We start from the raw sequence: 16,741 nt of genomic DNA on the forward strand, positions 1-16,741 counted from the left end.
TGTCTTTAGACTAGATTATTCCAGATCTTTCCACTTTCCACACCAGATCCCTGCCATCTGGAATCGAACTCCAGTCTTTTGTGGGATGATTTCTCTCTGGTGCCATGGACAGAACCCAGGGCCACATGCACTGTCTGTTGCTAAGTACTACTATGAGCGGCCACTGAGTAATAATGCTTGCAGCGGCGAAGCCGCATCCCATTTTACTCACTCGGAATAATAAAATTCCTCCCTAGATTGTTATTGTAATTCATCCTTCGAGTAGGTCAAACTTACTACTTTCCTGTTTAAAGTCCCAGTTCAGTGCTGTGGGTACCTGTACAATAAAATGCAGTCTGAACTGCACCACAAGTGGCGTTGTCACTTCTCTGTATCCTGAGGTGCTCGGGGTCCATGCAGTGCTGGCGACTGAGCCTGGAGCCTGGTAGGCAGAGCCTGTGTGCGCTAAACTTGAGATCTCCCTGGCTCCAGGATAATTGCACTTTTAAGCCAAAAGGAGTTCTTGGTTATTCATATTTCCATAACCAGTTATCGCCATTTTCTGGAAAACTTGGTACATAAATTTTCTATTTCATTCATTCGTCCTTATTTTCCTTTCTGACTTTTTTTAAGTGGTTTTGATTTTGGTTTTATTTATTCATTGGTGTTTGTCCTGCCCTGATAGGACTTGGGGATCCTTCGTGGTGCCTTGAACCAGTGCTGGTTGCTTCATAAGATCTTACCCCCTGTACCATCTCTGGAGCCCCTGTTGTTTTTTTTTGGCACATACAGCTGAGCTCTGGTTTTATTCCTAGATCTATTTCTCCCTCCTCATAAGCTTTTCGCCCAGTTTTCTGAAGAGACTGCCCACCTGAGTCCTCCTCTCCCCAACTTTGTGGCAAAGGTGAGCTCACCTGGTTAGCCAAAGCCCTTTCCTAGGCCAGAGTAGATGACATTCTGTGTTGACAGGAAGATAAGCCAAGGAAAGCAGAGGTTGTGGCTCAGACTAATACTGAAAAAACACTCTAAAAATTCACCATGCAGATGAAGTGGGAAAAGACGGAGACTTATGATTAGCAAAACCCTCGTGATCAGGAGGAATATTTAGCACCACACTAATCAAAAGAAAAATCAACATCCAGAGCTATTGTCGATCATGCCATTTGCAGTTCAGAGACAGGTCATGAAAGTGCTGGCCTGTGCTACGCTGACACTGGGGACATGCCTTAACCTCAGCGGCAGAGACTGTATGTCACTGCAGTCCCCAGTGATGGGGACATTTACCTTTAGTCAGTAGCTCAAAATTTTGAACCAGTGCTTGGAGACGTTCAGCTTTACTCATTTATTTATATTTCAGTTGGGTGCAAACTACATGCCTGATAATCTTCTAGGCATTGAAACAATAATCGCTGGGGCCTGGGGACAGCTCCAGGTGACAGACACCTGCCTCACAAGACAAACTAGCAGGAGTGCTTAGCCCCCAAGGCTCTGCTGTGAGGGTCTCAGGACCAGATAGGGCAGCCATCGGGTGTGAGAGGTGCACCTCATGGGCCTGGAAACTAGGTGCAAGCCCTGAAAGAGGCAGGATAATGGAAAGGGAATTTAAAAATAATAATAATAATAATAATAAAAATAAAAAATATCTATTGCAAAACATGGGACCAAAGGGAACACCTCAGGGTAGGACTCTTGCATTGCATACAGCCAATCTGGTTCTATCCCTGGCACCTCTTATGGTTCCCTGAGCACATCCTGGGATGGTATCCAAACAAGAAAACGAAATAAGATTTAAAGTGGAAAGGCAGAACTCAGTACCTCTATTACAAACCACAGCACCCAAAAGGAGAGAGAGAACAGAGGGGAATGCCCTGCCACAGAGGTAGGGTGGGTTGGGGGGGATGGGGGGTGGGAGGGATAATGGGATCAGTGGTGGTGGAGAATGGGCACTGGTGGAGGGATGGGTATTTGATCATTGTATAACTGAAACCCAAGCACGAAAATTTGTAAGTCTACAACTGTTCCTCATGGTGCTTGACTAATAAAAATTAAAAAATAAAGTGGAAAGACAGAATATAAAGTCTGCTTCCACAGAGGCGATAACAAGTCTAAGGGGCCGGTGATGGCAGAAGGGCAGCAGGAGATTGGACAGAGGTGGGCGGTTTATAGTATGGAGCTGAAGTGGGCCTGGTGGGGACTACTTCCGTTTGGAGGCTGGGGAAGGCCCTTTAACTGATGGTGAAATAGTAAAGGTCTAGCATCAAGAAAGAAACCAGTTCCATGGAGCATTAAGGTGCAGACAGTTAGGCTGGGATGTGGGGCCACAGCAGAGAGGCGGAATGGGCAGAGGCACAGACACAGGACACGGGAACCTGGAGACTGGTAGGAGCCCCGGCAGAGATGGCACGGAGTGGAGCACACCCTCCCTCTGGCCAACCTGAGCATCGCAGAGAATGACCCTCCCACTGAGCCTCCCACCTGGCTGACTTGAGCAGTCCTGGGGATCCTGCTGGAGACCCTGAGCATTGCTTGGGCGCACCCTTTCCTTCTCCTCCAACCCTACCCTACCCCCAAATCCTCCATTTTAGTTATCCCAAGAAATCGGTGGAACAGTAAATCACAATCACAATCACAAATCATCCTGTTAATCGTCGATTGCCAGTAACGTCTCCTTCATCCTAACCCTGAGATTATATTCAAGGCTCTTTAGGAGAATGAGACCCATCATTGTTACTGGTATTTGGCATATTGGGTACACCACGGGGAGTTTGCCAGACTCTGCCGTCTGGGCAGGCTACATTCGGTGGCCTGCCAGTTTGTCCAAGGTAGGAATGAGATAATAAGATGTCATAATAAGATGTCGCGTGGCCCCTTGGAGGGGAGCTCAACCCGCTCCCCTCCAAGGGGCCCTGGCGGCGAGGACAGTCAGGCGCGGGGGCAGGAGACTGCCCTGTTCTTCTTCCGGGAGCTGGTTTTTATAGTCTCTGAGTCTTGGCCGCTGATGGGATTACATGGCGCCAGGGGGCCAGTTGGTGGGTGTGACCCCCGCCTACTGGAATTTGGAGGATCTGGGTGGAGGATGCTCAGCCCAAATCCGAGTAGGCCTGGAGATCTCGGCCCCGGAACCCGCGTGACTTTGTCCCTCTGCCAGTACCTTCATGTGTGCGGAGAGTGGTCTCAGCATGGTGGAACAGTAAATCCTTACCAAGAAAGGCCAGTTCCGTAGAATACACATGATAAACTATGAAACAATTAAAAAAAAATGTGTAAAGATGCAAATCCAGGAGTAAACCCTGAGTCCCGCTGGGTGTGGGCTGAACACTGATGTTTGTGTCAGCTGGTACATCTTCAGGCTGGCCCCACCTTTTCCAGCTCCTTCTCCTCGTTGCGTTTCTCCTATGATCCTCTGAGAGTAGAGGTTTTTTAAGGCCAAGATTTTTTTCTTCAGGGCAAAGAGAGTACACAGGGTAGTTGCTTGTCTTGCAGAGCCAGGAGTAAGCCTGAGCACCACCGGATGTGGCCCCAAACCCCAAATAGAATAAAATAAAATAAAGCATTTGTAAAACTTAGCAATAACAACAAAAACCAGCCCCATTTTTTAAAATTTTAATGAATCACCATGAGATACAGTTACAGACTTACAAAGTTTTGTGAGTACGTTTCAGTCAAACAATGTTTGAGTACCTATCCCTCCACCAGTGCCCACTCTCCACCACCAATGTACCCTCTATCCCTTCTGCCACCCCCACCCCTTCCCACTGCCTGCCTCTGTGGCAGACACATTCCCTCTTTCTCTCTGTCTCCTTTTGGGTGTTTTGGTTTGCAATATGGGCACTGAGCAGCCGTCATGTTTGGTCCATAGTGTACTTTGAGCATGCATCTACCATCCCAAGTGATCCTTCCAACCATCCTTAGTGGTCTCCATCCCACCTACCTTTTTTTTTTCAACCCCCAGCACATGAGATTCAACGTCCAAGCTATGGGGCAATCCTCCTGGCCCTTATCTCTACTATCCTTAGGTCCAACCCCATTTTTTATTACTTTTATTATTTTTAATTACAGCAGAGAGAGATAGTACAGCGGGTAGGGCATTTGCCTTGCAGACAGTTGACTTGCACCCTGTCCCTACCACTCCTTATGGTCCCCTGAGCTCAGCCTGGAGTTAGCTCTGAGCACAGCGGGGTGTGACCCCAGTGCCATACCTGCACCCCATATATGGTCCCCTCTAAATGGTATTTATTCAGGGATGCTTATCACAACATTATTTATAAAGATGAACAATCAGAAATACCCGAATGTGTTATGACCGGGGATTGTTAAATTACCACACGTCTTTTGTGACAGCCTTTCAGGTAACCAGTGTCAACTACTTCTGGAGAATAGCCAGAACTTTGGAACGAGCACCACAACATCTAAAAGTAGAAGAGGAACAATGTAGTATTATTCCAGTTTTATTGTAGAGCAAGAATTAAAACTTCTGCCTGAAAAATGGTGACTGGAAATATACCAAAAAGTTCTGCGTTGAAAACTTCTGTTTTACTTCTAAAAAACTTCGGTAAATTGAAAATACTTCTTTCCCCTTTGGTGTCTGGGCCGTACCTGGTGTCTTTGCTTATTCTGTGTTTAGAAATCACTCCTAATGGTGCTCAGGGGACCATATGGGGTGCAAGGGATCAAACCCTGGTCCACCACATGCGAGTCAAGTGCCTTACCTGTTGTGTTATTGCTCTTGGGGCGATGTTTTGATTAAATGGAGTTTATGAGGAAATAAGTGCCGATGGGAATGCCGTTGATCCTGATTCTTCTCCTTCCTCCCTCCCCACTGACTGCTCCTGCGGGAGGAGAAACAGGCCCTCCTAAAAAGTTTTTAGCATAAAATGTGTGCAGATGTTTATCTCCAAAATATGTGGATGTTAATTTTTTTTAGTAAAAAGAAAAAAGGAAAGGTTTTTAAACTGCTATGAAAGTTGCCCCTTCACAGAGTACATTTTAGTGCTTTGAGGCATGTCCAGGAGATTGACCAACTGATGCTCGGTGGTTTGGTTTGTGGGTGCTGCACTCAGCCCTGGGTTGCAAGTGCTTGGTGTTGAGATGCTGTCTTGGTCCTGGACTGTGTTTGTTCTGTGGTGAAATGGACATGTCAGGGAAGTGCTTGGTGTTTTGGACGCCAGAAGTGTGTCAGTCAGTTCTCTTGGGGGGTTACTTGCTGACAAGCCCAGGGACGGGGGTCCCCTACATTTCAGTCGGTTACATTCCAGTGCAGTTTGTTTATCTTTTTTGGAGGCAGGAAGCACGTCTCACAGTGCTCCGGGCTGACTGCTGACTGTGTGCTCAGGGGCCAGTCCTGCCAGGTATTGAACCCCACTCAGTTGCATGCAAGGCAAGAAGGGTCTTCCCTGCTTCTCTCTGGCCTGTGCCTGTCTGGTCTTTAAACACAGATGAGGTCCTCATGGCCCAGTCATTTAGGTCATTAATAGTTTTAGTACCATTCACAGTTGGTGATGCTAAATTCAGTTAATCTGTGTTGGATTCTTTTTTTTTTTTGTCATTTTATTTAATTTTTTATTTATTTATTTTTTTATTAGTGAAACACCATGAGGTACAGTTATAGACTTACAAATTGTTGTGCTTGGGTTTCAGTTATACAATGATCAAGTACCCATCCCTCCACCAGCGCCCATCCTCCACCACCACGGGTCCCAGCATCACTCCCACCCCCCATCCCCCCATCCCACCCTGCCTCTGTGGCAGGGCGTTCTCTTTTGTTCTCTCTATCTCCTATTGGGTCCTGTGGTTTGCAAGAGAGGCATTGAGTGGCAGTCATGTTTGGTCTATAGTCTACTTTCAGCATGCTTCTCCCATCCTGGGAGGATCCTCCCAGCACCCTTTATTTGGTGCTCCATTCTCTATCTGAGCTGCCTTTTTTTCCCCTAGCACATGTGGTTGGCCTCCAAGTCATGGAGCAAAATTCCTGGTACTAATCTCAGCCACTCCTGGTTGTCAGTCTCCCTGTGTCGGATTTTGAAAAGGAGTATTTTGCAGCCTTGCTGGGGATGAAGGGAGGCTTCTGTTCTGTCACCTTGAAAGATGCAGGTGAAGAAGTTACGATGGATTTGGTTTTAACCGAGGCTCAGTTTCCAGTGCATTCTCCGGTGGGAGGAACGTGTCGAGAAGGCCGAATCTGTGTCTTAGCCTTGAGCCTGGAATGTGGACAGCACATGGTTTACGTTCCGACTCTGCCTTACTAAATTGCTTTTATCTCGGGCTATTAATTCTTTGCAGGTGTGGCTTGGTGATGTGCTGGTGGGTAGGAAATACTTTCTTGAAATTTCTGCTTCTACTGCATCCAAGTTTCTGTGGAAGCAGCCCGAGTTCAGCTTCAGTGGTGCTGAGATTCCATAGGCGCTTGGCCCTGACCCTGGAACCTGAAACAGTTACTTGAATTGTAATCCAGCCCCATGAATCCTGGGTTTGTTCTTTGCTGTGTTCTTTCTGGGCTCGGGCCAATCAGGCGGGCAAGGCAGGGGTGGGGTGGGGGGGTGGTTGGCCGGGACCTTCGCATTAATTAAAGGCTTCAGATGTAGACTTCTGATGCCTTGACAATATGTCCAAATACAGTCATGAAAGGCACTGCCAGGATGGAGCGAACATATTCATTGTACGATTTCAAATACCACAGTTTTTATAACCGTTTTGGTATTTCTTTCTCTCTTCCCCTGGGCGCCGAAAAATGTAGCAGCGCTGTGGGCCTAGTTCAGCTTGTGAGCAGCTCTGAGAAGATAGATTTTCCGGCCTTTCTTTCAGGATTAAGGGAACGAAGCATGGGAACCTTTGAAATCCCTTTGATTCAGGACCTGGGGATTGGCCTCCAGCTGGGGCCTTGGTGGCGGAGTGGCGGCCCAACTTTCCAGAGCAGTGACAGCGCTAGTGGCATCTCTCAGGCCCTGAGAAACCTTCGTGCTAGGTGGAATGTGCTCTCCAGCTCTTCTGATAAAAATAGGTCCGAGAAGCCGGCCAGAGTTGGAGAGACGGATCTGAGGGGCCCATGATTGCTGTTGAGAATAGATTTACAACCTAGGAGTGGGGGTTGAAGGTGTGAAGACGTAACGCCATGGAATGCTGTGTAGCTGTGAGGAACGATGAAGTCACGCAGGTCACTGCAACTTGGATGGAAGGGGAGGATCTCAACTTAAGAGAATCAGAGGAAGAGGGACAAATACCAGATGATGTGGCATGTAAGGTACGCCACACTTATCTGTGGTATGTAAAGTAACGAGGAGGAATGCAAGATATGGAAGCAGGGGGAATTACCAAGATGACCCTTGACCCTAGAGTATAGGAAGGATGGGTTGCAGCCACAGTACAGTGGGTGGGGCATTCGCCTTGCACACAGCTGACCCAGGCATCCTGTATGGTCCCAAGAGGTGACCCTGAGCACAGAGCCAGGAGTGAGCCCTGAGCACTACTGGTGTGGCCCCAGAACAGCCCCCCCACCAAAAAAAAAACCCAAAAGAAGTCTAGAGTATAGGAAGAAGGAGAGTGAAGGGAAGGATTGAGGGAGGGAGGGTAGAAAGAGGGGGCCGGAGCAGACGGGGCATGGTCAGAGGTCTCAGGCATGTCGCTGACATCGTGGTATGGTATATGCATATCTCTAAGCCGCAGAGCCAACAGTATGGGAAGCATGAGAACCAGACTACAACCACAATGAAAAGTGTATCAGTCAAGGAGGCAGACTGGAAGTCTGTGTGGGGGGTATGGGAGGGAACCTGGGGACTCTGGTGGGTGGAAGTTAACACTAGTGGGGGGGTTGACAGAGCACAGTATATGCCAGACACTCAACCGCGAATACGTTTGTAAATCACGGTGCCTTAATTAAAAAGAAAAATCCTTTGTGGGTTAGAAACCCATCATTTGGATATTTGCGTGGGCTGAGAGAAACCGTCCTGCCTTCAGAGGCTGATGGGACAGAACTACTTCCAGATGACCTCGTGCAAAGAGCCGAAGACCACATCAACCTGTAGATGCCCAGCACGAGGCAATGTCAGAGCATAAACGTGGATCTGTGGCAGAGGCTGAGGCAGAAATGTTCTCGTGTTGAAAAAATCTTGGCAAGGCCCAGTCTGGAGGCTTTGGATGGTGTGCGTGAGTGCAAGCTTGTATGTCTAATCCGGCGCGTCCTAACAGCTTGCAAAGTGATGTGCTGCAGAGGAGGCCTTGAGCCCCACGCTGCTTTTGTTCTGATGGGAAAAGGGTGTGCCAGATGAACTGGGCATTTTTCTTCCTGCTTTATCCTGATCCAGTTGGTAGGGGAGCAGAAATTCGTTTTTTTAAATTTTTATTAGTGAAACACCATGAGGTACAGTTGTAGACTTACAGATTTCTGTGCTTGGGTTTCAGGTATACAATGATCGAGTACCCATCCCTCCACCAGTGCCCATTTTCCACCACCACGGGTCCCAGTATCCCTCCCACACTCCATCCCCCCCATCCCACCCTGCCTCTGTGGCAGGGCATTCCCCTCTATTCTCTCTCTCCTTTTGGGTGCTGTGGTTTGCAAAAGAGGTATTGAATGGCAGTCATGTTTGGTCTATAGTCTACTTTCAGCATGCTTCTCCCATCCTGGGAGGATCCTCCCAACACTCTTGATTTGGGGGGAGCAGAAAATTTTAAGTATTCCTCATAGCCAAGTATGCGTGCTGCGTGGAAGTGACTTTTTAAATAGCATAGTCTTGTTTCTATTTGGGGAGTGCAGGTGGAGAACGACGGGGTTTGAACTCAGATCCTCGCACATGTGAAATATCACCACAATACTGCCTTTCCAGCGTTTCTGGTAACTTTGGGGTGAGGTTGGGAGGGTTTGGGTGACATCTGGCTGTGCTCAGGGCTTACTCCTGGCAGGGTTCTGGGGGCTGAATTCAGGTGGATCGTGTGCAAGCATCTTCCCTCCTGAGATGTCTACCTGGCTCTCTTTGTTTTCTTGGTGAGCTGGGACAAGAAAAAGCTGGGTTCTTGTCCTAAGATACAAATGCTTCACTGGGAAGTATTTTCAACCATGTATATTGAGATCATTGGAGGAAAAAAGTTAAAAGTCCTGCTGGACTCAGGGCATACGTGTGTGCCAGTATTTGTTAAAGTTACGAATTGATCTGATATATTCCAATTAGCAGAAGGAGTGCCCTCCCTCCGCCCAGGGGATTTCATGAAAAGGCTTTCAGCGCTAGATTTTGTTTTATCAGTGACTTTGGGGAAAAAGTCGCATTGTATTTCTTTCGATGTGTCCAGTTAATTTATACCCTGTGCTGTGGAAAGTGCCTCCACCGCTGGATTCACAGCCAGTCAGCTAGTAGGAAAGGACTTTCATTCAGCAAATAGATTCGTCAAGTCACTCCTCCTGTGGCCACTGGAGGCAGTGACCCTTTGTGTATCCTCTAGAATTGGGGAGTAGCTGTTTTCCCTTACACCAAATTACGGTATTTCATGGAAAAGGGGATGGCCCTGGTTCAGTCCCTGGTGTCCCAGACCCACCCAGCGCCACGGGATTTTGCCTTGGAGGCACCAGCACCAGTGGGGGTCCTGCTGACTCCTGTTCTTGTCTCCTCACAGAACCATCTGGTTCAGCCAACTGAGCTGCTCCCGGAGGGGGCTGCAGGCCTGCTGAGCGCTGCTTGGAACACCTCTCAGCATCCCCTCTTTTTTTTTTTTTAAGGACACTGCTTTATTTATTTATGTATTTATTTATTTTTTGGTATTTTGGGTCATAGCCAGTGATACACAGGGGTTATTCCTGGCTCTGCACTCAGGAGTTACTCCTGGCGGTGCTCAGGAGATCATATGGGATGCTGGGAATCGAACCCGGGTCAGCCGTGTGCAAGGCAAATGCCCTCCCTGCTGTGCTATCGCTCCAGCCCCAGCACCCCCTCTTAAGAAAATAGGACAAAACAAAAAACACCAGCCCAGAGGCATGCCTGGTACACGGCCATCCTGGGTTCGATTCCTGGCATCCTGTATGGTCCCACGAGCACCACCAGGAGTGATCCCTGAGCACAGAGCCAGGAGTAATCCCCTGAGCATTACTGGGTGTTTTGCCCCCCTGCCCCAATAAAAGGGAACCCAAACCAAAAGAAAAAAAATGCCCGCCCAGAAGTATGACAGTTACATACTTAGAAGGACTTGTCTCCATGGTTGAACTCTGTCTACAGAACCAGGAGCCGAGTTGTTTTTGTTGTTGCTGGTATCTTTGCCCGTGTATGTTCTTCCCAGCTACCTACCCCCAGAGTACAGAGTCAGTCACTGACATCCGATCCATTCTTCCTGCCCGCTGCACTCAGCCTGCTCCTTCCTACCTGGCCTGCTGTTCTCTGTGAATTTACTGCACAGAGTAAGTGTTCATGCTTGAGCACCTGTCACCGGGGGTGGGGGCTTGGGGTTGGGGTGGGGGGATCGCCCTGCTGTGAAACCTCCCCCCTGCTGCTGGTGCCAGAGAAGTGCAGTTACATGGAGTGAAGTGCTGGTGCCAGTGCAGAGTGCAGTTACATGGAGTGAAGCCTTTGCTCAGCCCAACCTTCCTTTCAGTCACTGGCATATAGTATAAGGTTACTTAGTTTCTTCCTAAAAATTGCTGGTAGATGATTTCTGTTAGAGTTTTGTTTACTTCCCCACCTACTACTCATGGTTGGGATCATAAGATTTTTTTTTTAAGCATTTTTGGCTTTGGCGTATTAGTAATGGGTGATTCCGCTTCACAGTATAGTGTTGATTGTGTATTTTGAAGGGCTCCCGTTTGTTTTGTTGAAAGGAAATGAACGAGCAATTGCAGGATTGTGGGGCGGGAAAGTGTTTTCCGTCGCACGTGTGAGGCTCACGTCTACCGAGACGCAGCAGCCACTCAGATGCTGCTTCGAAAGCTCGCCTGCTGATTGGAGCTCCTTTGTGGACTGAGTAATGAAGTCGAACCATCAGAAAAGCCAAATGAAATGATGACAGATGCTCTATCGGTAGCAGTTAGTGTCCTTTTTATGCCTTATCAGTGGAGATGGTCATATGGAAGCAGGTCATTAAGGTATCTCTGTGTTTTTTTCCCTTTTTTGGGTCACACCCGGCAATGCGCAGGGGTTACTCCTGGCTCTGAACTCAGAAGTTACTCCTGGCGATGCTCAGGGGACCATATGTGATGCTGGGAATTGAACCCGGGTCGGCCGCGTGCAGGGCAAATTCCCTACCCACTGTGCTATCTCTCCAGCTTCGGTATCTGTGCTTTTTTAAAAATACATTAAAATATTAAATATGAACTAAGCATTTCTCTGCTTAGGGGACACAAAGATATCTACTGCTTTTGAACTTAAATGGAAATTTGACAGTGAGAGCTATTCAGAGATGCAGTGACACAACTACAGGGCAGACAGAGAGAGGAAGATGAGGGAAGGCGCTGGCCTTGCACGCAGATGCAGTGGCCATGACTCAAGTTTGATCCCTGACACCCCACATGGTCCCCGAGCACTGCTGGGTCACTCTTGAGCACATCTTCAGGAATAACCCCTGAAGACCACTGGCTTTGACCAGTCACCACCAACCACCATTCCCTACCCCACCCCCCAAAAAAAGGAAAGAAAAAAAAAACGGCTTAAATTCAGAAAAATATGGATTTTTACTTGTATTTGTTGTCAATATAGAATCCCATGCAGTGATATCTTCCATCTTCTTCCCATGGTCATTTGTGGCTTTGTTAGGGATTTGCCTTCAAGCCTACAGTACTGTAGCACTGTCCTGCCGTTGTTCATTGATTTGCTCGAGCGGGCACCAGTAATGTCTCCATTGCGAGACTTGTTGTTATTGCGAGACATTATGTCATTGTGAGACATATTGTTACTGTTTTTGGCATATCGAATATGCCATGGGGAGCTTGCCAGGCTTTGCCGTGTGGAACGGGATACTCTCGGTAGCTTGCTGGGCTCTCCTAGAGGGGTGTAGGAATCGAACCTGGGTCGTCTGTGTGCAAGGAAACGCCCTACCCGCTGTGCTATTGCTCCAGCCCCTTCAAGCCTATAGGAAAAGAAAAGAAATATGGAAGAAGGGAAAAACGAGACAATGCAGAAAACTGCCTCAGGTTATGATATTTTTCTGTATCCCATGATTATTCAAGAACTGAGGGAAGGATGGAGTTGCTCCTCGCAAATAGGTGATTCTTGGGAATCACCCAGTTGAAGTCGTCCTCATAAAAATAACAACAGTCTCACTGCCCAGAACTCCCCCGCTACCCCCTCGTGGTGGGTACGTGTGGGTGGGGACTGGTAGCTCTAAGTGGTGCTCAGGGGTCTGGAAGCCACTGAGGCAGCACTCCGAGGCTGCACGGGATGGGTCAGGTGGAACTGGGAGTGGGACTAGAGTCCTCCAACCCTCCTCCTTCCTGGCATTTCAATAAGGGGGGATGTTTGGAGATTTGGTGTTTTCCTCCTCACTCTCCATGGACATCATTTACGTGATCATGTCCAGATCCTGCCTAAAAGCCTCACTGGGCGATCACTCTCTCTCAGGGCTGTTTTATGCTGTTGAGTGCCCATGACCTGGTCATTAGTCCCTCTCCACGCAGTGCTGGGAGGTTCCCCGCCGTGGTCCCTGTTTCTTGACCTTTGTCTCAGCAGTGGCCCTTCCCTCCGATCCTTCCAAGCGTTCACCAGCTAGGTGCATTTCTTTGTTTTGTTGTTGGGCCACACCAGTTGTGCTCAGGGCTCACTCCTGGTGGGGCTCAGGTGACCGGCCACAGGTGGTGCTGGAGATGGACCCTGAGTCGGCTGCGTGCAAGGTGACTTGAGCAAGGTGCCTTCCTCCCTTAAGTCAGGCGCCTACCCGGTGGGCCTTGGGGGCGGGGCTGCGACAGATTCCCTGCCGACGCCTCGAGTGAGATGGTGTCACATTGGTCTGATGTTCTGCTTCTGTCCTCCTCCTTCAGGGACAGGAGAGAGTGGCAAGAGCACGTTTATCAAGCAGATGCGAATCATCCACGGATCGGGCTACTCAGATGAGGACAAGCGGGGCTTCACCAAGCTGGTGTACCAGAACATCTTCACCGCCATGCAGGCCATGATCCGGGCCATGGACACTCTCAAGATCCCCTACAAGTATGAGCACAATAAGGTAGGTGCGGCCGTGCGCGGGACCGGCCCCAGAGTCCCATGGCGTGGCCTCCAGAGCTTGGCGTTGGTCAGCTTCCCCACCGCGGTGTTCTGTGGTGGTACACCTTGTGTGTCAGCGTCTTCTTTCTTCCACCTTTCAAGTCACAACTGTGTGCAGCGTTGGTGCGGTGTTCTTCGTGCACATGGAAGACGCAGGGATGCCTGGCCACGTCCGGGATGGAGGATTTAGGGGACACGCATGACAGTGCTTCTGAGTCTGAATGGGAGCCAGGGACTAGGCAGTGGGCTTGTTCACCCCCCAGACACCAAGCCTTAGCAGAACAAAAACAGCGCAGTACCATTTTGTCCAGCTGAATTTGGAGTTTGGTGGCTTCCTTTTCAATAGTACCTCAGGCTCGGTTCTGTTTCATAATAGACCCATCTGTCGTTTCCAGTCACCTTTCCCTGCAATCGTGTTAAAGTGGTGCAGGCCTTAAGATCACTGAAAAAGGATGCAGGAACAAGAGTGGCATGTTCAGCGTTTTTAGATAACAAGCAGATGTTGCCGGTACCATGCATGTTGCCGGTACCATGCATGATGATCTCTTCATTAAAAAAAATAAAAACTGGGTTATTTATTCAGGAAAAAGTAAATGACCGCAGGGTGTGGTGAGGTGTGTGAGACCAGGCTGGGGAGGTTGTGCCCCCTTGGGTGCATTCAGCCCCCGGGGGTGAGGGCGGTGTTTTGGAGACTACAGGTAGACACATCTTGCGTTTCTGTGTGTAGTCCACTGTTTTTTCTTCTCGGTAATCAACCTGCTGATTGACTGAGGAGCCCAGTCGTGGGTCTGCAGGGCTCAGAGGTGCTGGTCTTGTTTGCAGCTGTGGATTATTTTAGGACCTTCAATCAGAACTTTTCATTTTCTCAGAGCTCCAATAATCAGCTCAGGGATATTTCCCATCTCCCAGGATCAGTAGGGAATAGCATGAAGCCGGCATAGCCACGGTGACTCATATACGAGACCTAACTCACAGAGATGAGTCAGAGCTCAAATAAAACCATTCAGTGCACCTCCACTTCTGTTACCATCTAGAAGTTTCTAATTATAGCGCCAATCACTGGAACATCAGCATTTCTTTTTCTTGGATGGTTCCTTGATACTAACAGGATGTTTCTTGTCTGATACTCTGACACTTAATTTTCCTATAGCAGCAGGAGAGTTTCTCTGTGGGTAACAGAAACCATCTACCAACAGTGATTCTGCTTCTAGGAGTCTTAAAAAAAAAAAGGCAGGATATAGGGATGGTGGTTAGGCTCCCCACTGAAGTTTGGGGGCTTCACCCCCCTCTCAGTGATCCTGGACCCACCCCTGATAATGCTGCATGGGCCCTGTGGTTCTGGGTTTCCTGGGCCTCTCCAACAGTGCTCCGGGAACCATGGAGTGCTGGTGATTGAGCTGTGACTGGCCACAGGCAAGGCAAATGCCTTAGCCCTCTGTACCTCTGTACGGTCTCTCTTGCCTTTGGACATGGTTTTGAATGTGGAGAAATGGGATCTAAAGATGTTCCTGCTTCAGGATGAGGCTACCTGATGTCTGAGCAGTCTGAGTTTATAAAAGTTGGGGTCTGCCCCCACTTCCCAGGAAATTTCCCTGTAGTATTTCTGAAATACGTGTCATGCTTCTTCTCTTGTAAGCTGAGAAAAATGAGTTGAAGACTACTCTTTTGTTTCTCCTGCTCCCCTCCCTCCCTCCCTTCTTTCTTTCTTCCCTTTTTTTAAAAAATTTAACATCAGTGGCTTTTTTACATTTTTACATGCTCTATTTAGTACAGGGGACTGATGGATCCTGACTGAGTTACATGCATGGTATGATTGATATGTTATGTATTAGACATATATCTGTGATACACAAGTATTACCAATTTACACATTATAGATAGCATAATTTCCCAAATTAAAATGTCTGTGGATTTTCCAGAAGAATCCTCTAGACTCTTGTCTTGGGGTTAGATGTTACAGGAAGAGCACTTCTTTTATCTTGTGTGTCATCTAGAAGATGTATAGCGCACTAAAGAATATTTTACCATGTATTATTTGAGCTCTTTGTATCAATTCTGGTTGAATAGACTCCTCTGTGACAGATAGCATTCAATTGCAAATGAACGTAATCAAAAGTTAGAATAATGCCATTTTTCTCAGATAGCAAAATTAGCCTGTGAAAACCTCCTGTATCTCGGTTGCTTACCATAATGCTAAATGCTGTGATGTTTGTGTATAGTGACCTCTAAATTCCTCAGTGTTTATCCTCCTTTCATTCATAATATAATACAAGTATTCATAACGCATTCACATTCCTTCTATTTTCCACCCAACATTTACATATTCTAAGAATCCTCCTTGCTTCCTTCTTTCGCTTCCTTCCTCCTGAGCACTGCCCTCTCTTTCTTTGCCTTCCTTAGTCTTGTTCAGGAAATGTCTTCTTCCTGGTCAGCGGACTGTTGCTTTCTCTCCTCCCTGGTTTTTTTGCTATCTCACACCCTCCTTGCTGAGCTCAGTGTAGAGTGTGGTGGTTAACTTGCGTTAATGATGATTTTGCATTTTGATATATTTTTCTGTTTATCTGGATGATGTGTAGATCCTTGAAAGTATATCGTGTTTTATCTCTGGATTCCTCTCTGTCTCTGGCATCATAGTTTGGGTGTACTAGGTGCTCAGAACACAAAACAAAACTAAAACATGTTGTATGAGTTGCTAAATTATTGGTAGGCTTAAACAGTAGATAATTTCCACTTCTGCCCCCTACAGGTTGGAATGCATATTCGACTCCTTCGGTAGATGTTGAAGTCGTTTCATGCAAGTGAGGGAATAAATGCAGGTTGCTGCAGTTGAGTTGGTGCACCGCAGCTGTGGCAGTGGTCGTGACCCAGAAAGAGGCCAGGAAAGAGCTGTGGGATGGACGTGTGGTTGGCAGAATGGCAGGAGAAGGAGTGTGCAGGGGGAAACTGACTGCTTCTGCCAGGCAGAAATCTGCAGAGGAGAAGCAGGAAATGAGAGCCAAAAAGTATTCAGGAATGAGCCTGCAGGAGCTTTTCAATCCAGGGGAAGAAGTTTAATTTTTTTTTCTTGTGTTTAGACATCGAGCGGGCCCAGTAACGTCTCCATTGGAGACTTTGTTGTTACTGTGTTTGGCATATCGAATACGTCACGGGGAGCTTGCCAGGCTCTGCCGTGCGGGCGAGATACTCTCGGTAGCTTGCCGGGCTCTCCGAGAGGGGCGGAGGAATCGAACTTCGGTCGGCCATGTTGGCCGCTTGTAAGGCGAACGCCCTACCACTGTGCTATGTTTAGACCTATTAAGTGAAGATAACTTGTGCCTGATCGTCCATTGGATAAAGGATTTATTTGGTCTGCGTTTTATTAGCTGCCACTTAGAAGCAGCGCATTCTGATTTCTTAGAAATAATTTTGTGAGGGGCTGGAGCAATAGCACAGCGGGTAAGGCATTTGCCTTGCATGCGGCCCACCCGGGTTTGATTCCCAGCATCCCATCTGGTCCCCTGAGCACTGCCAGGGGTAATTCCTGAGCACAGAGCCAGGAGTTACCCCTGTGCATTGCCGGGTGTGACCCAAAAAGCAAAAAAAAAAAAAAGAAAGAA

The 16,741-nt window shown here is 48.0% G+C and overlaps 1 protein-coding gene across 1 annotated transcript in view; it reads left to right on the top strand.

Moving 5' to 3' along the window:
- Window positions 1-16,741, top strand: part of LOC130027969 (guanine nucleotide-binding protein G(q) subunit alpha) — a 278,643-nt gene that overhangs the window by 87,976 nt on the left and 173,926 nt on the right. Inside the window, exon 2 of the mRNA XM_056118723.1 lies at window positions 12,923-13,107. Coding sequence (XP_055974698.1) covers window positions 12,923-13,107 — 185 coding nt within the window. The remainder of the gene's footprint in view (window positions 1-12,922; window positions 13,108-16,741) is intronic.

The sequence above is a fragment of the Sorex fumeus genome, unplaced genomic scaffold (assembly GCF_029834395.1).
Source record: "Sorex fumeus unplaced genomic scaffold, SorFum_2.1 ptg000038l, whole genome shotgun sequence".
Lineage (NCBI taxonomy): Eukaryota > Metazoa > Chordata > Mammalia > Eulipotyphla > Soricidae > Sorex > Sorex fumeus.